The 22,891-nt window shown below is 42.8% G+C and overlaps 1 protein-coding gene across 12 annotated transcripts in view; it reads left to right on the top strand.

Annotated features, from left to right (window-relative positions):
• Positions 1-22,891, top strand: part of MYO1B (myosin IB) — a 198,985-nt gene that overhangs the window by 19,327 nt on the left and 156,767 nt on the right. For 8 of the 12 annotated variants that reach the window (XM_086348680.1, XM_086348642.1, XM_086348660.1 and 5 more), the window contains exon 2: positions 16,018-16,161. In XM_086348680.1, coding sequence (XP_086204806.1) covers positions 16,027-16,161 — 135 coding nt within the window. In that variant the 5' untranslated portion in view covers positions 16,018-16,026. Of the gene's footprint in view, positions 1-323; positions 548-16,017; positions 16,162-22,891 lie in introns of those variants that run through there. The other 4 variants (XM_086348691.1, XM_086348653.1, XM_086348596.1 and 1 more) reach the window with 2 other exon arrangements.

Genomic DNA, 22,891 nt, shown 5'->3' with positions numbered 1-22,891 from the left:
TTAAAGTCTTTGTTGAATTTGTTACAATTTTGTTTCTGTTTTGTTTTTTGGCTTCCCGGCCTTGCAAGCTATGTGGGTTCTTAGCTCTGCCTACTAGGGGTTGAGCCTGCCTGGCATTGGAAGGCAAAGTCTTAACCACTGGGCAGCCAGGGAAATCCCTGAACACTTGTTTTATTAGTTACGTTGCTCCTAAGCATTTTTTTCACCCACCTAGTTTGCTAATGACAGGGAAACAGTTTAAGGGTCTCTCATTCCTTGTTCTTCCGGTGCCTTTGCATCCTAGGGGCACAGGTCAGAACAGGAGGCTGTGATTGGAGGAGAGTCCGGCCTGGTTAATCATATAATTCAGTTCTGGATGGAAGCTGAGGCTGTGTCTTCCTAGCCACAGGATATTGACCTACTTTCCCCCTCTTATCTGTTTGCAAAATATTTGTTGTACTTAGTATGTTTTCCCTGTCACAACGAATGTTTGTCTCTCCCTTTCATATGAACTGAATGCTAAAGCGCTAGTTAAATTGGTGGAAAAAACAATGGAGAAGAAAAGTTGGTAAGCAGTTTTAATTTCTAAACGTGGATGTCATAATTATGTCATTTAAAGAGAACTCTGTAGTTTTTCAATCTACCTGCCTACCTACTTACCTAGTGAGAGACGTGATTAAGGATAGAGTGTAAAGTTAAAGGTGTTTAGGCCTTTGAGTTGATGCTTTACAATATTAAAATGTGGTAGTTTGAAAATCTTTTTTTCATAAACTACTTGTAGCAGGAAATGAACTTTTCTTAATCGGCCATATACAATGTAGTTCACTATTAAATATTTATATCTTACCAGAACTTCCCTTGGGAAAATTTACTGTATAGTTCTATACCTGGTCAAACTGTTTAGCAGTTGATTTTTCTATAGCTTTACAGGTTGAGACCATGCTGTATTCAAGGGCAAAAATAAGTGTGCATGTCTTAAAGGGCATTTTTATGTATGTATACTTCTGTAAATATATGAAATAATTTCTGCTTCCTAAAAATTTTGGGAAATGAACAGAACTGTTATTACAATTTAGTTACCATTTATCAATTTAAATTTAGTAAACACAAATTTTGTTAGACAATTTAATTTGTGACTTAAAAAGAGTTATTTAGCTATGGTATGCCTTGTAAATTGCTCTGCTATATTGTATATCTTTCTGTTTCTTCCTAAATGCTTTATAATGTGTTTAGAGATACAGAAAAGTTGGTGCATTTGGTTTTAAATTCAGTAATGCTTCCAAAATGAGCAAAACTAGAAAAAACTTATTCCAGAAAATACTTCAAAATTCTAATCTGATTGCTAATTTTAGTCAATTTAGGTGAAGTAACCCCAGTGCAATTTAGCTATTTTCTTTAAAAATTCTTTTTCAGTGACAAAGTCATTTTGCCTTCTCAATTTACATATCAGTGTCATTTTGGTAACATGTTAGCTGTTTTTGTTTGATCAGTTCTCAACTAATAAACATTCATGAAGCCCTAACGTAAATGTATAAACATCTCTGTCTTTGATTACATAGTGTGGATATGTAACTATCCACTAAAGTGGTTTAGGGGATAACTGCTTGAGGAAGCTTCTGAATTTTTATTATTCCAAAAATACTTTTTCTTAACCACAAGCACAGAGACATTACTGAAGATGTACTGTTGAGCGATGCATATTTTTCTTTTACTATGGTTTCTTTTTCTTTAATTCTTATTAGAGTATAGTTGGGTTTATATGGATTTCTTAATTTGTAATTTTAGATCCCTTTTTGCTTTCATAACTGGATACATTTGTTAAAACAACCAGTGCCATTTTGCAGCTAAGCGTGTAGTTGTAAACAGAGAACACAGTCACGTGTGTCCCGATGCCTTTCCTGATGGTGATCCTGTGATTTTGTTCATTTCCTTCTGTGCTGTGTGTGGTTATTCCCTTAATATTTTTTTTTTCTTTTTTTTGGCTGGTGAGGTCAGAACAAAGAGAGCTGCGTTCCTTTATGTCTGAGTAAGTGTCATTGGGAAAGTTTTCTGTGGCCTGGCATTTTTGGTTTCTCACATTCTTTGTAATCAGGCCTGTGATTGCTTACCCTGAAATGAAGGAAGTCAGTCTTTCCCAGTTGAGCTATTCTTGCTGAGTCAGTAATGATGGAAGCCGGAGCAAGACCTTAGGAGACAATGTGTTCGACCCCTATGTGGGGAGACTGAGGCTCAACATTGGCAGTGTGCTGGGTCTCCCTGCACTACTGCAGAACTCGGGGGGTTCTGTCTGAGCCACTGTGGTGTTCATTCCAACCTCTGGTCTGTTGCAGAATGCAACAGCTGATGTTTCCCGGAGAGATAACTTTCCTTCCTTACCGCAGAGAGTGCACGAAATTCAGTACCTTTCCCTCCATTGTCACTGAAAAGAGCCTGGATGATGCAAGGAGCCTTTTTTAAGGAAAGTATAGTTTTGCTTTGGTGTACCCTAGGCTATTTCATGTGAGTGTCATTGTTCAGCCAGGTGTCTTCAGAAATTGACATAGAGGGACCCCCAAACTGCTGGGTACAAGGAACCCTACATGTATGGCTCCCAGGTGCAAATCACCGTACTTTGAACTATAAGGGAACAGCTTGAGTGCTTGGATGGTCTGGTCAAGCATACAGAGAACAGAGAGGGACTCCAAACCTTGTAAGCAAGGGGAGGGGCTGAGGACAGGAGAACTTGGTGTGGGTATTAGCGTGTGGGACGAGACAGAGACCCTCTGATTAACGAGCCAGTTCGTTTGGAAGGAAAGTTGGATTTCCCCTGGTGGCTGTGTTCTGTTTAATAACCACTGGTCGTATTTGGGGTCTGTGCACCAGCCAGGAACTAATCAGAGCTGTCAGGTGTGCCAGTTACATGTGAGCCCTTTTACGTTCACCTGGGGGTTCCAGGGCGTCAGGTTTGCCAATCTAAACACGTTGGACTTCTTGGAAATTTTTTTAATCTGTCACGAGGGAACGGATTGAGAGGCCTATTGGTTATAATTTGCAGGTCCCAGTGCAGCTGAGTTTGTGTTTCTGACTATAACAGTGGTTTACAGTTTTTGGCTCCTTTGTCCCTCAGGAACTCATAGGCCTTTTCAGACATTAGCTCATGAGTTCTCATAACGTCCAATGTGAGTGGGACAGCATGACCATAGGTTCCCCCTAAAGTCAGGACGGCTTGTCTTCCATTCCCGATGGGTGCTGCTCTGGGGAAGGGGGTGGAGAAGAGGCGTGGGGGTGGTTTTCAGACCCAGTCTTGGGGGTGGGTGGCATTCTCTGAAGGCACCCTGCCCTTTGGCAGTTGTTCCTGCCATGACTCTGCAGAACTTCCTCCGGGAAGTGATGGTGGAGACAGTGCTGTCGGCTGCGTGCTTCCTCGGGGTACTGACCTCATGGGATGTCCACTGCACATGAGGCAATGCTCAAGGTTATTTACATGGACACACCAGCCAGGAGACCTCAGGGCCAAGCAGGGGAGCTCTTCAGGTTAGCAGAAATAGGCACTAGGGAGGGAGAGAACTGGCATCTGGTGATAGCCTCTTGGGAGTCAGGCTTTGCTTTCTCAAAAGAGAAAGTAGACTGGATGTTGTCATCCCTGAATTTTTAGATCAGAACTCGAATTCCAGAGATGAATTTCCTTGGATGCAAGCTTGGGTCAGTGATTCAAAGCCTGTGATGTTCCACGTTGGGTGGATCAAAAGTGAATTCTCAGTCATGGTAAACTCTTGCTACTGAACTTGTGAAAAGTTACTCTTTCCCAAGTCAAGCTTCTCTAAGAACTGTGGAGTATTCTGAAGTTTGATGACTTAGGAATTAGAGTGAAGGATGTGTGTGTAATATAATGAGTATGAAAGCCTATACTCTTAGACCCATTAGGAAAGCTTCCTCTTCACGCTGGCTCTTCCAGAAACCAAATATGCAACATCTCCTGGGTCCATTTCTATCTCTGGTAAAATAAGGATTTGCCTGGGATGCTAAGAAATTTTGCTCATACATCAGAAGAGGTAGTCTGTAGTTTGTAATCCAGAACTTTCAATGTTGTCATAGCAGCCAGTTATTTTTGATTCAAAAGTCTTTCTAATTAGTCTCGATAATACAATTCATCATTTCCTTAGAAAAGAACTTTTTTTTAATGTATCACATTATAAATTATAAAGTTCTGTCTAGATGCTATCTTTCAAATCCTTAATAACTGGACCATGCCTGGGGTTGAGGGTAGCCCAGCTCTTGGCTGACGGCTCAGCCTTGCTATACCCAGACAGAAACAAACCTGACATTGCCGCTGAGTGGTTCCTGGCCCATCTCTGCCTGTTCAGAGGTACCCTCCAGGGTGTGGACTCTTACATATCCAGAAAGTTGCATCAATTGCCTTTCGCATTAACAGCTTTTTAAGATCTGAGTCTGGCTTTGTGATTTATGGGCTTCTGTATGGTTTTAGCTATTTGTTTTCACTCCCAGTTCAAATCTATTCCATTTTATCATTGCCTGATAACTTAATGTCCTTTTTATTATCCATAGTTGGAGCTCAAGACAACAGTTATTGTATGGAAACTGCCTGGTAGTTAGGCCTGTTTCTTTCCTAAATCTAAGATGCTAACAAAAACCTTCCTACTAGCAGTCTATTAAATATCCTTAACAAAATGCTTTAGAGAAAGATGGATAAAACCTCAGTGTGTAGTGGCTTTAACAGTGGAAAACAGGATTGGAAAATCAGATACCTATGTGAAGTAAAGCCATGAATCGGCATACCATATACTATAAGCTTCTCTAAGGAAGTGTGTTGATAGGAATGAAAATTGGCATCATTTGAGCCTTTTCATAAATGCATGTCGTGGCCCATTTTCTTAGACTTGGGGGAGCCCTGCATAGCACCCTGTGTGGCCCACCAGCCTCTTCTCCTTTAAGAGACACTCTGCTTGAGTAAATTGTCCTAAAGAATGCAGTTTTCATTCCACTTGCCCTTAACTTCATAAATACTAAGAAAGTGTTTTGGCCTTCAGTTTCTAACCCAGGTCTTTCTTATTCTTGGTGAACCTCATGAGGCTCTCTGGTAGGAAGGGTAGAGATAATGGAACCAACCCTGGAAGGATCAGTGGGCCGAGTCACTCCCAGGTGCATCCATCTACCTATTCTGCACACCAGCGCCTTATGCACCATCCCTTGGCCAGGCAGCGGGGGTCTTCACACGTGGGGAGCTCAGGCTTTCTCCAGAGGCCGGAGGAGACCAGCAAGCTGACAGTTGTGCTGGATGTGTAGGGTTTGCTCAGAGCACACTGCTTTTGGGGAAGGGCTTCTCATACCTGTTTAAGTCAGGGAGGATTTATTTAAGACAAGCAGCTCAGCTGATCCTGTGGAGCAAAGGCCTACAGCTAGAACTACTTTTCTGTCTGTCCCAGGAGGTCCTTCATGTGAGGTTTGCCTTAAGGGGTTGAGAGACTTGGTCAAGGAGCAGTGAGAACGAGGAGGAAGGCTGGAGTCCAATTGTGGTTGTCAGCTCTGATGAGGAATTTTTTTTTTTATATTTGATAAAATATACATAACGTATCATGGTCATTTTAACCTTTTTAAGTGTGCAGTTCAATGGCACAGAGGATATTTACATTGTTGTGTAACTATCAGCACCATTGGTCATCTTCCCAAAGTGAAACCTTGTACTGGTTAAACAGCAACTTCCCTTTCCCTCCTCCCTCAGCCCCTGGTAACCACCGTCCTAGTTTCTGTCTTTATGAATTTGACTGCTCTAGGACCTCATATAAGTGGAGTCATACAGTACTGACTTATTTCAGTTGGTCAGATGGTAAAGAATCCGCCTGCAATGCAGGAGATCCGGGTTCGATCCCTGGGACAGGAAGATCCCCCGCAGAAGGGAATGGCAACCCATTCTAGTATTCTTGGGGCTTCCTTGGTGGCTCAGATGGTAAAGAATCTGCCTGCAATGTGGGAGAACTCTGCAATTCGGGAGACCTTGGTTCAATCCCTGGGCCAGGAAGATTCCCTGGAGGAGGAAATGGCAACCCACTCCAGGGTTCTTGTCTGGAGAGTTCCATGGACCCAGAAGCCTGGTGGGCTACCATCCATGGGTTCACAGAGTGGGACAGGAATGAGTGACTAACACTTTCACTATTTCAGTTAGCATGATGTCCTCAGGTTTCATCTGTGCTATAGCATGTGTCAGAATTTGCTTTTTTTCTTAAGGCTGAATAATATCCCATTGTTTGTGTGTCACATTTTGTTTTGTGAATAACGCTGCTTTGAACATGAACATTGGAGTCCCTCCTTTCGAATTCTAAAGTAGAATTGCTGGGTCATATGGTAGTTCTCTGATCTTTTTGAGCATCTCCTATGGAATTTGAATATTAAAAGATGCTGGAGAGTTATTGGAGGATTTACAGCAGGGCTTACCTGATCAGTGGAGAAGAAAATGCCAACCCATTCTAGTATTCTTGCCTGGAGAATTCCATGGACAGAGGAGCCTGGTGGGCTATAGTCCATGGGGTCATAAAGAGTAGGATACAACTGAGTGACTTTCACTTACCTGATCAAACTGTGATGTAGAAGGGCAACTTGGGTGGTGTGGCGCATGGGTCGGGGGAGGAGGGGGCCTGGCAGAGGCAGTGGTGAAGACAACTTAGGAGGTTGCTGCCTTCAGGGTGAGAAATAAAGAAGCCTGAACTGGGGCAGTCCCAGTGGGGAAGGGTGGGAAGGGATGGAGCAGGAGTGATTAAGCTGATATAATCAAGGTGATACATTGTGTGGGGAGTTAGAGACAGGGAGAGGCCAAAGGTGAGAAACTAGATCAACTGTGACTGTGGAATTTAGGGAGAGTGAGGTGGTTTTGTTTTTGTTTCTGGTCTTGTGGTATGTGATGGTAGAAGAGATGTGGATGTGTACTGATATGTTAGAAACAGCCAAGTGGTAGAGATGATTGGTGGGCAGGTGGTGCTACTGTGGGTTGCTAATTTGAGGGTGGGGAGATGGTAAAGAGGGGCTTGCTTGGTGGGTCAGAGGGTAAAGAATCTGCCTGCAGTGTAGGAGACCTGAGTTCAGTTCCTGGGTTGGTAAGATCCCCTGGAGAAGGGAATGGCTACCCACTCCAGTATTCTTGCCTGGAGAATTCCATGGACAGAGGAGCCCGGTGGGCTACAGTCGATGGAGTTGCAAAGAGTCAGCCATGATTGAGTGACTAAGCATACACACAGAAGGTAAAGAACAGAGGGGCAGATGGCCATACAATTTGGCTGAATTTTAAAGTGTTGGATATTACTGGTGTAGCTCTAGAGTTTCATAGCTCCCATGGATCTATTTCACATTCCTACCTGAGGCAGAAATACTTACATAGATCAATTTATAAAGCCAGAAATGATGGCCATTTCATTGGTTATAAAAATCAGGTTTTCTAGGGATTCTAATGAATCCAGAAGGATTTAAACTAAAGCATGAGGCTGTTGGATTTGGCTTATATTCTTTTTGCTCATCTACATTTTCTGATTTCTTTTTTCCTCTAGTGAACTTGTGTTGCTTTTAATCATTAAGATAGTCATTTGAAATTTCAAAAGTTACCTATTTTTTGTCTCGACTCTCTTACTAGACTGTGAGCTCCTGGGGAGTGTATGGGACAAGGAAGTACCACGATTATTGTGTGTCCCTAGCACTTAACACAATGCTAGGGACCAACGGGGCTGAATAGCGTAAGCGGTGGTTGAACTGAATTGAATGGAAATTTAATCAGACTTTTCTCAAAGATGAGGTTGGTGCTATTTTGAAAGATCCAGGAAGGAAGTTTCAGGTTTTTTTTAGTCACTTAACCCTAATTATATTAGGTACTGAACCACGTCTTACAGACTTGGCCTCTCTTTTGCCTTTGTTTTGCTATCAGGATTTGCTGAGTCTTATTTTATTCATGAAATCTTGCCACATTGGCTTTGTTTTCTTAGTTAAATGTGTTTCTCATGTTATCCTTAAAAGCATTAGCGATGTCTTTGGGAGCCAAATAGCTCAATTCTGTTTCCTGTCCTTTGTTGATAGTATTGTGTTTTTAGAGGAATGGATCAAAGTGGCTTGAAGCCACAGTCATTATTTTGCCTTCTGGTCGGCTGGGAGGGAACCACCCAACCCAGGATGGCAGCTGTGAGAATGTGCACTATTGAACAACTCAGTTGTCAACCATAAATTTGCACACTTGTTTTTCTTTTGTGTTTGTCTGAATGCCTGCCATGTGCCAGAGGCTGTGCACTGTGCCTTTGGGGAAATAAAGATGAATAAGGGTGACTCTTGACACCATGGAGCTGATTCTCCAGAAAAGGGGCTATAAAGCATACAAGACTACGGCACAAGGAGGTTAATGAGGGGAACTCGAGTCAAATAACAGTGGTTACTATGGTAAGAAGACTCCCCAAAGGCTCTGCTTCTGATGTATATTATAATAGATGTATTCAGATGTCCTCATTTACAGTTACCAGAGCAGTAGATAACCTGCTTTCATTAAGTTTTCCTGAAAGTGGCTTTTATGGCTATGCTTAAGAAATTCCTTCACATTTTAAAATTTATTTATTATTTAATCATTTACTTATTTATTTTTGGCCATACTGGGACACTCGCAGGATCTTCCCTGGTGGCTCAGATGGTACGGCATCTGCCTGCAATGCGGGAGACCCGGGTTTGATTCCTGGGTCGGAAAGATCCCCTGGAGAAGGAAATGGCAATCCACTCCAGCACTCTTGCCTGGAAAATCCCATGGACGGAGGAGCCTGATAGGCTACAGTCCATGGGGTCGCAAAGAGTCGGACACAACTGAGGGACTTCACTTTCACTTTCATACTGGGACACTCGCAGGATCTTAGTTTGCCCACAAGGGATTGAACCCGGGCCATGGTAGTGAAAGTGTCATTAAGAGTCCTAACCACTGGACTGCCAGGAAATTTCCATTATTTACTAATTTTTTAAGTTGAATGGCTCAGATGGTAAAGAAACTGCCTGCAATGCGGGAGAACCAGGTTGATCACCGGGTGGGAAGATCCCCTGACGAATGGAATGGCAACTCTCTGTAGTATTCTTGCCTGGAGGAACCCTTGGACAGAGGAGCCTGGTTGATGACAGTCCATGGGGTTGCAAAGAGTCAGACACGACTGAACGACAAACACTTTTTTTTCATAGTTGATTTACAATTTTGTGTTAGTTTCTGGTGTGCAAACGATTCAGTTTTATATGTAATCTTTTTCATATTCTTTTCCATTATGGTTTATTACAGGATGTTGAATATTATTTCCTGTACCACACAGTAGGACCTTGTTGTGTATCTGTTTTATGTAATAGTAGCTTGTAGTCCAAGGTTTCTTCAAATTTAAAATTGTGTTCATAAATCAATGTTAATCCTTGTTAACCATTGCCCTGCTCAGCTCTGATCTGAGAATGTTCTTTCAGATTCTACAGTAAAACTGTTTCAACTTAAAAATACACATTTGTTCTCATCTGTGGCATTCTGAGGCTTTTGAGTAACGTGGGAGACCAACAGATAATATATTTCAGCTTAAAATACATCTCTTATTTAGTCATTAAATTACCGATTACTTTGGAATAACTTTTCAGTGTTGCTGTTTTGATGTCAATAGTAGAACGGCCATGCTCTTCATAAGGATCTACTGTCTGGTTTGGCCATGTCTCTGTGGGGCTGTTGGCTTGGGGAATGCTGGTCTTGACATCCCCAGGCATAGGCATTAACGTGGTAGATGATTTAATTTAAGGTTGGGGCTGGGTAGACTACTCATATATATATGTTAAGTTATAGATGGCATTTTAAGATGCTGTAGAATGTTTATGTTTCATTCTTTTGGATTTTGAGAGATTTTTGAAATGATGCTTTTCAGATTTTAAATGGTATTTTTATGCTGCAAAAGATGCCAGTAAATGAATTGATATATACTGCAATATAGGTAGTAAGTTTTTGAGATGAGAGTAAGTAGGGGAAGGAATGCTTTGATCATGTACTTTGTTTTTCTTGGATGGACAAACAGGTGAAAAGAGCTTGTGCGGCCATGGAGTCACCTGTTATCAGTTGGTGAGCTTCTGGCTGGGCTAAACCAGTGCCCTTAGGTGGAGGTCCTACCTCCAGGTTCCCCAGTGGTCCTCTAAAGGCTCCACCAGTTGTTGTATTTTGTGGATTGCTTTCTCCAAGGTTGGGAGAAAAAGATTGGTTTCACATAATACTGAAGATCGAACAGTGGTTTAATACTTATATTGGGCACAGTACTTAGTGTTCAAGTCAGTCAAGGATCTTGGTTGGGTGCAGTGCAGAAAGGATGTAGGAACTCACAGAATTGCTGAAAGGTCAGAGGACCAGGAAGGATATAAGCTTAGAAGGTAGGCAGGAACCTCCGAAAGACTGGGGGACTGGGCAGCGGGATCCGTAGCAGAAGTCAGGGGATGGGAACCACCTGGTCTTCATGCTGCTGCTGTCATGCAGTGAGTAATAAGTATAACCACCAGCTGTCATCATGTCCCAGGACTTCTGGTCATAGGAGGATGTGATTGGCTGTGCATAAGCCATGTTCTGCCTTCCCAGATCGCTCAGTGGGTAGAGTCTGCCTGCAATACAGGAGATGTAGGAAACTGGTTTGATCCCTGGATCAGGAAGGTCCTCTGGAGGAGCGCATGGCAATCCACTCCAGTATTCTTGCCTGGAGAATCTCATGGACAGAGGAGCCTGGCAGGCTACAGTCCATAGCGTTTCAAAGAGTTGAACATGACTGAAGTGACTTAGCACGCATGCACGCATGCATGCAGGCCACATTCTTTGGGGGTGGAGAAAGCATGTCTGTCTCCTTCGAATTCTGTAGTGAGAATTGGGCATTACTTCTCACTAGTTACTTGTCATAAGGTAACTTGGACTCCCTGAAAGGAGGAAAAAAGTAGAAGTGTGATAGTTGCTCAGTTGTGTCTGACTGTTTGTGACCCCATGGACTGAAGAATAGATCCTATGGACTAGCTCTCCTCTGTCCATGTCCTGGAGAATCCAGGCAAGAATACTGGAGTGAGTTGCCATTCTTTTCTCCAGGGGATCTTCTTGACCCAGAGATTGAACCTGGGTCTCCTGTATTGCAGGCGGATTCTTTGTTGGAATAGGATTGTATACAAGATAGTGTCTCCATTTAAAAAAAAAAAAAAAAAAAGGCGAATGTCTCCTCTGGCTTATCTTGTGGCTGCCCAGAACTCACATATGCCTTTCTTTCCATACTTTGGCTTAAGAAAATAAAATGCTCCAGCCAGCATCATGCCAGAGAAGGCAATGGCACCCCACTCCAGTACTCTTGCCTGGAAAATCCCATGGATGGAGGAGCCTGGTAGGCTGCAGTCCATGGGGTCGCTAAGTGTCGGACACGACTGAGCGACTTCACTTTCACTTTTCACTTTCATGCATTGGAGAAGGCCATGGCAACCCACTCCAGTGTTCTTGCCTGGAGAATCCCAGGGACGGGGGAGCCTGGTGGGCTGCCATCTCTGGGGTCGCACAGAGTCGGACACAACTGAAGCGACTTAGCAGCAGCAGCAGCAGCATCATGCAGCTCTTCCCTGTGAGGCTGAAAACATAGCTGCCCCTCCACAGAGGGTATCAAGAAGATCTCTTTTGTCCGTTGTCTTCTGTGGCCCCATCTAAAGTGGAGTGTAGGGGATGATGGCTTTGTCATATTTTAACAGTTCTTGTTTTTAGTTTGTTTTATGAGTTGGAGGTCTTGGTGTTGATTGTCTTAAGAATTAAGTACTTGTCACTGTCAGCCAGACTCCCTTAAAAATGTTATTGGCTTTCAAGGTTTACTGCTTCCATCGACTAATAAAAAACAGTACGTGCGTGCTAAGTCGCTTCAGTCTTGTCCAATTCTTTGCGACCCCCTGGATTGTAGCCCACCAGGGGGTCTTCCCGACCTAGGGATCAAACCTCTGTCTCTTACATTTCCTGCATTAGCAGGCAGGTTCTTTACTGCTAGTGCCACCTAGGAAGCCCCAATAAAAATCAGACATACTACCAACCTCTAAGGTTTTGAACCTAGAACCCGATCTGAGAACTTGTCTCTGGGAGTTGGACCTGGCCTTAGCTCTTGGTGAATGGAATCCACCTGGGAATAGTTAAGAAGCTTAAGAAGCAGTAGTGTGGGTGGGTGATAATTCCCTTGCATTCCATCTTCACGGTGGGTGTGCTATCCTATTCTTGGGCTGTAGAGATGAAACAGTTGGTTCTTGGGACAGAGGACTTCTCTGCATCTCCTGCCTCCAGGCAGAGTGACTCCTCTTAGAATCATTTGTTCTCCCCTCTGGCTTTCGGACAGGCTAGTTTTACGGCTTTCTTGTAGATCTTCAATGAGTAGGCCACACTAACGCTAGCATCGGATTTTTTTCCTCACATTCTCAAAAGTTGCAAGCACAGGGTCCATGTTTTAAGGCACAACAGGCCATGGTTTAATCACCTGTTTCTCTGTTAAATATCAACGGTGATCTTGCCAGTCCAAATTAGTAAGTAGGTCCTCATGCCTCCACCCTTGCGGCCTTAGCTCAGCCGGTTCATGCTCTTTAGTGTGTTATTTACAACATTCTATTTCCTTGTGCCACCTTCTTTTATTGGGTAAGATGCTTTCTGTCACAAATAATAGAAAATCCAACTCAAACAACTTAATAAGGAGAATTAGTTGGCCTCTGTGACTGAAAACTTGCAAGCTGTGTGGCAGGCTTCAGGTGCAAACCTTTCCGGAGGTTTGTCATGTCACTGGGTTATTTTCTTTCCTTGCCCTCCTCCGTGTACTGTTTTCCTCCTCAGACTAGCTCCCTAATAAAAGCAGACCCTATGGACTGTAGCCTGCCAGGCTCCTTTGTCCATGGGATTTCCCAGATAATAATACTGGAGTGGTTTGCCATTTTCTTCTCCAGGGGATCTTCCTGACCCAGGGATCGAACCCAGGTCTTCTACATTGCAGGCAGCCTCTTTACCATTTGAGCTACTAGGGAAGCTCCAAAAGCAGTCATGGTCACAGCAATTCCTAGTACCACATCTGTAAATCATGCCACCCAGAGGTAGCTGGAACCTTTGTCCTAATACTCCAAGCCAAAGCTTCAGGCTTAGTTAAATGACCAGCGCTGAATCTGCTCTCATGGCTGGGAGATGGAAATGTGTTCATTGTCACAGTCTAGATCACACTCTGTATTCCTGGACATGAGATAAAAGTGGCTTCCTTGGAACAACATGGATTCCCCTGGGGGGTCTTGGGAAGGGTGCAGGTGGTGAGCTTGTATGCATCAAACACAAAGTGTCCTCGGTGCTTTCCATCTGTTCCCGTGTGGATTCTTCTGATAGTTTACGGAAACCTTGAGTTAGCAAGTCATTCTGAAATTTGTTCCTGTAGTCAGTGTTGCTCTTTCAGGGAAGAAACAAATCAGTTTCTTTTGGCTGAATTAAATATACGGGCTAATTTTGTTGAGATGTCAGAGTTACCCAACCAGGCCTGGAGATGGTAGTCAGGGAAAGTCAATCCATTTGTGTGAAGATAGGAAGTATCTCTGTGCCATTTTATCAGGGTTCCAGTTTCACCAGAATGAGAGTGTGGAGGAGGGTATCACTATTTGCTCCCCCAGAGAACCTAGATGCTAAAAACAAAACAAAACAAAACTGGTACGAAACAAAACTCTGCTGGCTGGACTAAATGGATGTTGGCATCACCTTTTCAGTTGGTTTACTTTATTGTGGTATTTTGAGCTGAGAAAGTTGTGTTTTCAGAGTTTTTCCCTTTTACCCACTGCCTATAGCAGCATTTGTTTTGCCCTCTTCCGCCCTTGCCCTTTGGATTGATTATAAAGTTGGGAAAGAAATGTAAAAATCAGAACCCATACTCTTGCTTGAAACTCATATTTGAAACCATGGTGAAGCAGGTTTAATTACAGAGAAAGATTGGCTGCTTAATTGCTGTTACCTGCCACGAAGCTGTTGCCTTTCTGTAGCTGTTTCCATAAATAGACTTTATATACAGGAATCTACCCTGGGGCAAAGAGTTCCCATTCGGCCTCTTTACTTAATTCAAATTGCTAGGTTGAAGTGGTTATTTTTGAAACTCTTCTCAGGTTGACTTTCCCCTTAATCCCTAAGCCTTCTTCCCTCATCTGCCAAATTACATGTAATGTATCGCTGCTAGATTGCTTTTGGCATTTCTCAAGTCTGAGAACTTGAAATTTGATTGAAATGTTAATTTATTGCGACAGTTTGGGCACTCACGTTCCTATTCCTGAACAAGTCTCCGAAAGGACTTAGTGTGGGCCCAGCCCTGTCTCTGGCTTCTGTGCATCTCTAGAGCATGGCATGTCTCCTTCCTCCACCTGGTTTATTTTGAAAGAATCTGGCCTGATTCAAGGTATGTGAAACCATTCTTGGTGTGACTGTTGTTGGGTTTTAGCAATACCTGGGGCTGTTTATTCCAAGTGTAGTTGGCATGATATTTAAAAAGATTAACAAATAAGTTAACTTTGGTTTTCTTCTTTTGATTATTAAATAGTTCCTTATTGGTTGCTTTTGTTTGTCAGAGAGCCTTGCTGCTGGTTCTTAGTCTCTCTTTTTTGGCTTTTCAGTACACACTTAAAAATTTTTTTTTTAATGTTGTTGTTGTTCAGTCACTTGGTCATGTCTGGCTCTTTGCAACCCATGGACTGCAGCACGCCAGGCTTCCCTGTCCTTCACCATTTCCTGGAGTTGCTCAAACTTACGTCTATCGAGTTTGTGACGCTATCCAGCCACCTCATCCTCCGTCGTCCCTTTCTCCTCCTGGCTTCAATTTTTCCAGCATCAGGGTCTTTTCCAGTGAGTCAGCTCTTCATATCAGGTGGTCAAAGTAGTGGAGCTTTAGACTTCAGCATCAGTCCTTCCAATGAATTTTCAGAGTTGATTTCCTTTAGGATTAACTGGTTTGATCTCCTTGCAGTCCAAGGGACTCTCAAGAGTCTTCTCCAGCACCACAGTTCAAAAGCATCAATTCTTCAGTGCTCGGCCTTCTTTATGGTCTAACTCTCACATCCATACATGACTGTTGGAAGAACCAAAGCTTTGACTAGATGGACCTTTGTTGGCAAAGTAATGTCTCTTTGCTCTTCTAGCAGTGTGTCTGTTGGAATGAGCATTAAGAATACTGAGGTCATTCTTGGCAGGTTATATTATATAGGCAACCTCTGATCTTCAAGTGGGGTGTATTCTTTTTGTATATCAGTCAGTGTTGACTCCTGGAATGAAGTTTCTCCCCATAGGTACAGTATTATAAGTGGTGATTTTTTTCTTTTAACACATAAATGTAATATAGTCCTAACTAACCATAAGCAAAATCTCTTAACCTTTCTGAGCTTCCTTATCTTAAAATGGGTATAATGATAACAATTTACCTCATAGAATTGTGAGAATTAAATTAATTGATGCACAGAAAGTTCTTGAGATAGCATCTGGTATGCAGCAAGTACTCCGTAAATGTTAACATCATTTTAAACACAATATGTTTTGGGAAAATGGCATTTTACATTTCATCATGGAATACTGGGTGATGCCACTTGGGGCAGCAGGTTTCTGTGGGTTCAGGTCTGACATTGGTAGGCAAGGGCTGGTAGAAAGGGGTGGGGTGGGTTCTCTTGCTAGTGTTTTGCAACTTCTGGTTGGGGAGAGGCGATGATCTAAAAAGAAGGAAACAGCAATCCTGGCTACCTAGTGGCTCTTTCAGTAAATGGACTTTGCTTGGGGTGATGATGACTAGGAGGGAGGTTCATCTTTGGTGGCAGGTTGGCAGTTGGGACTTCTAGCTTGGCAGTGACTGCAGCCTTCCCCCCACCCCCTCTACCCCCTAGGCTTCTGACATAGGTTGTAGGAAAGGAGAGGTTACAACATAGGTGAGGCAAGTGAGGACCATTAGGAACTGGCAGTGTTTCATTTCTCCGTTGGTGCCAAGAACCCATCTGAACTAATCTTGCTCATTTAAATTCTTCCTTTCTCTTTCTTTGCTACAGCAAGAGACTATGGCCAAGATGGAGGTGAAAACATCACTGCTGGACAATATGATTGGAGTTGGAGATATGGTTCTTTTAGAACCTCTCAATGAGGACACCGTCATCGACAACCTCAAGAAGCGCTTTGACCACAATGAGATATATGTGAGTGTGCACGGAATGTCATCTGGGGAGTTTAGACTTTGCATTTTATGGTGCAGAGCGGGCTTCTCTTCCTCAGACTCTTCTTTTTTCTGTTTATTGGAGTCCAGAGGTATTTGTTGATACCCTCAGGAAGAAGTTTGTGTTTGCTCACTTGGTGCGTGAGTAATGTTGATGAGAATCTCGTGAGTCTCTTACCACACATGGTGTCTGCTAACCAGGCAGAGTGTTGCACTGGACGTTGATGGTATTCCAAATCAAGTGGAAGACTACGTTCTGCCCTCTGAGGGACATATGCTCAGGAGGAAGTTTGAAATCCAGAAGTGTCATGGATACCTACATAAGATTAGTAGTCTAATCTTTGAGAAACCACTTGTTGAAATGCAAGGCAGTCAACTGTCAAAAGAGAGAGAAACCTTCCTGATATTTGTAGTTAGTAAGAGACAGGAGCAAATTACCAGCTATGGATATGTGTTTGGTCCCTAGAGATTTGGGAATAGTCTTGTCCTGCTATACAAAAGTATTATGTCAGGCACAAGAATGAAAATATAGAAATATATACAGTGATAGAAATATTATGTTGTAAAAATTCTCTATGAAGGATTTCACAGTGTTATGCTGTTGAGTTTTTTAAATGTATTTAAAATATGAATGAGAAATGCTTTTATGTGCAGCTTTTTGGGAATTTGCAGAAAGCACAGAAATTTGCATCTGCTCAGATAGAGACATGGTGTTAACTAAACCAAGGAAATGGGGCAGTGATGCCCTGTACCAGCAGCTGAGAAGGAAACCAATGGATTGGGTAGAAGTAGTTTTGGTAGATCCTACATCACCTTTGAGTTCTATTTCTTCCACTCTATAGAGTTCAGTTCAATTCAGCTGCTCAGTCGTGTCGGACTCTTTGCGACCCCATAAATCACAGCACGCCAGGCCTCCCTGTCCATCACCAACTCCCGGAGTTCACTCAGACTCACGTCCATTGAGTCAGTGATGCCATCCAGCCATCTCATCCTCTGTCGTCCCCTTCTCCTCCTGCCCCCAATCCCTCCCAGCATCAGAGTTTTTTCCAGTGAGTCAGCTCTTCTCATGAGGTGGCCAAAGTATTGGATTTTCAGCTTCAGCATCATTCCCTCCAAAGAAATCCTAGGGCTGATCTTCAAAATGGACTGGTTGGATGTCCTTGCAGTCCAAGGGACTCTCAAGAGTCTTCTTCAACACCACAGTTCAAAAGCATCAATTCTTCGGCGCTCAGCTTTCTTCACAGTCCAACTCTCACATCCATACATGACCACTGGAAAAACCATAGCCTTGACTAGATGGACTTTTGTTGGCAAAGTAATGTCTCTGCTTTTCAATATGCTATCTAGGTTGGTCATAACTTTTCTTCCAAGGAGTAAGCGTCTTTTAATTTCATGGCTACATCTGTGTCTAGATATGAATTGGTTTATTGAGACATGCTTCATGTTTTCCTATTAGTGTGCAAACAGTAGGAAGAAATATAAATAAATAAAAGGAGAGAACATAACTGATTTGTAACTTTTGTGGAAGTAATATATTTTAAAAATCATATGCAAAGCTATATTTTATATCTCATATAGCTTTCCTTTTCAGGTAGGCAATCATGTTTCGAGGATAACTTTGGGTAATTCTGAATGAAATAGGAATCACCATCTGGGACTTGAACTTTTCATCTTTCTTGATTTGATTATTAGAGATAGGGGTAGGTTGACAGTAACAACAATGAGATATGTGGGTACTGCTTTGGAATATTAATTGGTTAACTGGCTACTAACCTAAGTTCAGAGATGCGGTTATGTAAACTGCTGATTCAGGTGGACGAGGTATAAAATGCTGTTGCGGTATAACAGGGGGAAGGTGTGGTTTGGTTGGGCACTGAGGCCCCGGGTCACCTTTCCTCAGGCTATAGCACTTCAGCTTTCAGGTGGGAAAACTGCACGGCCCTGCAGCTTTAATTGAAAGTATGGTCTGATAGCAAATAAAAGACAGACTTTAAACATTGGTCTTTCAGGTGGAGATAAGAGAAATCAGTTATATCCCAACCTAAGGTGGCTGATCATTTTTCTTTTTGGCTCTGAGAAGCAGAATTCCCTTTCAGGTGAATTGAGAATAGGATGGAGAGTAGAACATTACATGCATTCAAATACCTGATTTGTTGTACCCACTAAAGATAAAACAATCTCCTTTTAAACAAAATGCCAAGTATTAACATTCATGAGTCTTTAGCAGACGAAATGTCTGGGTTTCAGCCTTACATAATTTTATTTTCTGACTATTTTAGGAATGTTCTTTCTGGTATAAAACAAAAACAGAAAATTGCTTTCTGCTTCCAGATATTCATATAATTAATGTTTTCCATGGTACTTTGGACCTATCATTTCCATGATGTTTGTGCCTTCATTTTGTAACTTTAAACACACGTCATATTGGAGGCTTCAGTTCAGTTCAGTCTCTCAGTCATGTCTGACTCTTTGTGACCCCGTGAACTGCAGCACGCCAGGCCTCCCTGTCTATCATGAGCTGCTGGAGTCCACCCAAACCCATGTCCATTGAGTCGGTGATGCCATCCAACCATCTCATTCTCTGTCGTCCCCTTCTTCTACTGCCCTCAGTCTTTCCCAGCATCAGGGTCTTTTCAGATAAGTCAGTTCTTCACATCAGGTGGCCAAAGTATTGGAGTTTCAGCTTCAACATCAGTCCTTCCAATGAACACCCAGGACTGATCTCCTTTAGGATGGAATGGTTGGATCTCCTTGCAGTCCAAGGGACTCTTAAGACTCTTCCCCAACACTAGGCATTCTCCATTTTAAGCAAAAAAGAAAAAAAAAAAAAATAGCTTATAGGGTAATGTGTGTTGTATGACTTTTTCAAAGATGGGGGTATATGATATGTACATATGTTTGTATATTTGTATGAATAAAAAGAAAGGCATGCTAACTTTCAGTTCAGTTCAGTTGCTCAGTCGTGTCTGATTCTGCGACCCCATGGACTATAGCATGCCAGGCTTCCCTGTCCATTACCAACTCCCAGAGCCTACTTAAACTCATGTCCATTGCATTGGTGATTCCATCCAATCATCTCACCCTCTGTCGTCCCCTTCTCCTGCCTTCAATCTTGCCCAGCATCAGGGTCTTTTCCAATGAGTCAGTTCTTCGCATCAGGTGGCCAAAGTATTGGAGTTTCAGCTTTGGCATCAGCCCTTCTAATGAATATTCAGGACGGATTTCCTTTAGGATTGACTAGTTGGATCTCCTTGCAGTCCAAGGGACTCTCAAGAGTCTTCTCCAACACCACAGTTCAAAAGCATCAATTCTTCGGCACTCAGCTTTCTTCACAGTCCAACTCTCACATCCATACATGACCACTGGAAGAACCATAGCCTTGACTAGACGGACCTTTGTTGGTAAAGTAATTTCTCTGCTTTTTAATATGCTGTCTAGGTTGGTCATAGCTTTTCTTGCAAGGAGTAAGCGTCTTTTAATTTCATGGCTGCAGTCACCATCTGCAGCGATTTTGGAGCCCAGAAAAGTCAAGTCTGCCACTGTTTCCACTGTTTCTCTATCCATTTGCCATGAAGTGATGGGCCCAGATGCCATGATCTTCGTTTTCTGAATGTTGAGCTTTAAGCCAACTTTTTCACTCTCCTCTTTCACTTTCATCAAGAGGCTCTTTAGTTCTTTTTCACTTTCTGCCATAAGGGTGGTATCATCTACATATCTGAGGTTATTGATATTTCTCCCGGCAATCTTGATTGCACCTTGTGCTTCTTCCAGCCCAGTGTTTCTCATGATGTACTCTGCATAGAAGTTAAATAAGCATGGTGACAATATACAGCAGTCTTGATGTACTCCTTTCCTGATTTAGAACCAATCTTTTGTTCCATGTCCAGTTCTAACTGTTGCTTCTTGACCTGCATACAGATTTCTTTGTATATTTGAATGAATAAGGAGAAAGGCATGCTAACTTTAGTACCATGCTAACTTTAGTGTGGGTGGGTTTAAGCATGTTGACTTTAGTTGGGGGAGGGGATGGAATACGAGGACAGGGAAAAGTTATTATTCTTTTAGACCTTTGTAGTATAGGATTTGTTAAATCAAGCATGTATTGGTTTTGTAATTAACAAAAAATACAGGACAATAAATTTGATCATCCCACCTCTGTAACCCCACAAATTGTATATACCATCCTTGGGAAATCTGTTTCTTGGCCTTTATTCTGATAATATTTCTGCTTTGCTTTTGTTCATGGTTTTGCTACAAAATTGTTTAGCCTGGTATCAAAGGCCAAGTTAATAACTTGCAATATTTTACTATCTTGCATTTCATTTTTTTTTTTAATTCTTTCCCAGAAAGATGCAGGGTTTTGTTTTTGTTTTTTTTTTTAAGTCCCTCTCATAGTCTCCTGGCTTTATTTCATTCTGTAAAAGTGTGTGATTGTCTTGGGTGATTCATCATGCAGACGTATTGAACAATTATTTGTTCATGCTGTGGTTGATAAGGGGGCCAGTGAATGGAGGGCTGTGTGGCTCAGACTTCAGAACTCTGGCTTTGCTCAGAGCTTTTGCAGCTCTAGATCTGAGTACATGCTCTTCTATCCTGCCGTCCACCCTCCTCCTGCCACCACCCTATCTTCAGGTAAGAAATAGTCCCTTCCTTCACAGAGTTCTCACAGGATCACCTCTCTACAGCATTATAATCCCTAGTGATCCTGTCAGGTAAACCTGGAACTCTGGGTAGGCCATTGAGTCACACATACTCTTCAATCCAAGTCACCACAGGTGACTGTGGCCAGGTGACCAGAAGGAGCTGAATGGCTTAAGAAAATGTTTACTCTGAGGTTTGGGGAAGGGTCAGCTTTTTCCAAAGTAGATGGGTTAACAGACTGTGGGCAGGGCTGGTGGGGGAAGAAGAGGGTGGAAGGAATTGAGAGAGTAGCTCTGAAACATAGACATTACCATATGTAAAATTAGATAGCCATTGGAGATTTGCTGTATGATCCAGGGAGCTCAAATCTAGTGCTCTATGACAACCTGGAGGGTTGGGAGGTGGAAGGGAGATTCAGAAAGGAGAGGACATACGTATGTCTATGGCTGATTCATGTTGTTAGATGGTAGAAACCGACACAATATTTTAAAGCAATTATCCTCCAGTTAAAAATAAATTTAAATTAAAGAAAAAACAACAACAAAATAGGTGGATTGTGTGTAAGTAGGTTAAATAGTCTACTGAATACAGGAGTTGATGCTGACTAGACCCTCTGCTGTCAGCCCCTCAGGCTTGGTGTGTGCGTGAAAGTCACTCAGTTGTGTCGGGACTCTTTGCGAGCCCATGGAGTATACAGTCCGTGGAATTCTTCAGGCTAGAAGACTGGAGTGCATAGCCTTTCCCTTCTCCATGGGATTTTCCCAACCCAGGGATCTGGGTCTCCTGCATTGCAGAGGGTTTCTTTACCAGTTGAGCCGCAAGGGAAGCCCCACAGGCTTGATAGGGAATTCTGTAGTGAAGTGGCTTTATTGGTTCGTGTTGTTACCAGGCTGAAGGACACGTCCTGTGAGAAGCATTTATTACTGAAATTCTAAGCTTGAAGTGCACCCAGAGGCACACTTCTTAAGCTTTTTCTCCTGGCCAACTCCTCAAGGCAGGGCAGAGTAAACAGGAGCCCCAGGGGAGAAGGGTGTAGTTGAAGTCCATCAACTTAAGGGAAATTATGTTGAAATCTTTGCTCCTGAAGTCATTGAGTTTTCTTTTATTCTGTGATGCATATGGTTTGTTTGTTTTAATCTGCTATGCTTCTTGCAGCCCTCCTTTGAATAAGAAGTGTTTTTGGTGCTGACAAGCACTTTGAGTTTGTTCTCTATCTGAATTGTCAGGATGGGGATCATCTAGCTGTCGAAGTCTGAATTAGTCCAGTTTTAGGATCTCATGTTCAATGAATTGTAGCTGTAAAAGGACTGCTTTGAAAGTCTTGATAAAAATTGTCTTGATCTTAGAGGCTGGTACTAGAATTAGGATCCTCATAAAAGTAGGATCTGGTATTTTATGAAAGATATTAATGCATGCTTCAGGATTATCTGTTCTTTGCTTTGAGTTGGGTTCACACACTGATTTTAAAAGGCTAAAGTTGGTTTATCACTCTGTCTGTAGTCGAGCAGAGTCTCTAAATCTGAGACAGTTCCAGATATTGACGTGGTCCTCGTGGGAAGACTGTTCCACTGGAGATGGATGGAGGAGGATCGGGTGAGAACAGATAGAGGGCATGTTGGTCTGATGGGGTAACGTGTAGAATCAGAGACTATTTGCTTTGATTCCTCACTCTTGGCAGAGTATGGTGCAGGCTGGGCCCAGCTGCAGGGCAAGCTAGTGCTCCAGCGGTCGCTGTGGGGTCAGCCAGTGGTGGGAAATGCTGGCTGTGACATTCCTGAGCCCTGCTCTGCTGTACTCTTTCCTGTCCTTTGTCAGACCTTCTTCTGGCACCCCGCCCCCGCCCTCAGCCAGATGGGATAGTGGCAGGATCTCAGGTGTACTGGTAATGCAGGAGACCCAGCCAGACGTGATGCTGTTTTTAGGGTGACTGGTCAGGACTGTGGTTCTGTTCAGGAACAGGAAAGGTGCAATTTAGGCAAGAACAAGGCCCAGGGCAAATTTGGAAACTAAAGAACCAAGGTGTCCATTCTCTGACAGGAAGTATTTTTGATGCTGACAAGTAGATTTAGTTT

Source organism: Bos grunniens, chromosome 2 (assembly GCF_055505025.1).
Source record: "Bos grunniens cultivar Pamir isolate PY7600 chromosome 2, Bosgru_T2T1.0, whole genome shotgun sequence".
In the NCBI taxonomy this organism is placed as follows: Eukaryota; Metazoa; Chordata; class Mammalia; order Artiodactyla; family Bovidae; genus Bos; species Bos grunniens.
This window is presented reverse-complemented; position numbering and strand designations above follow the sequence as displayed.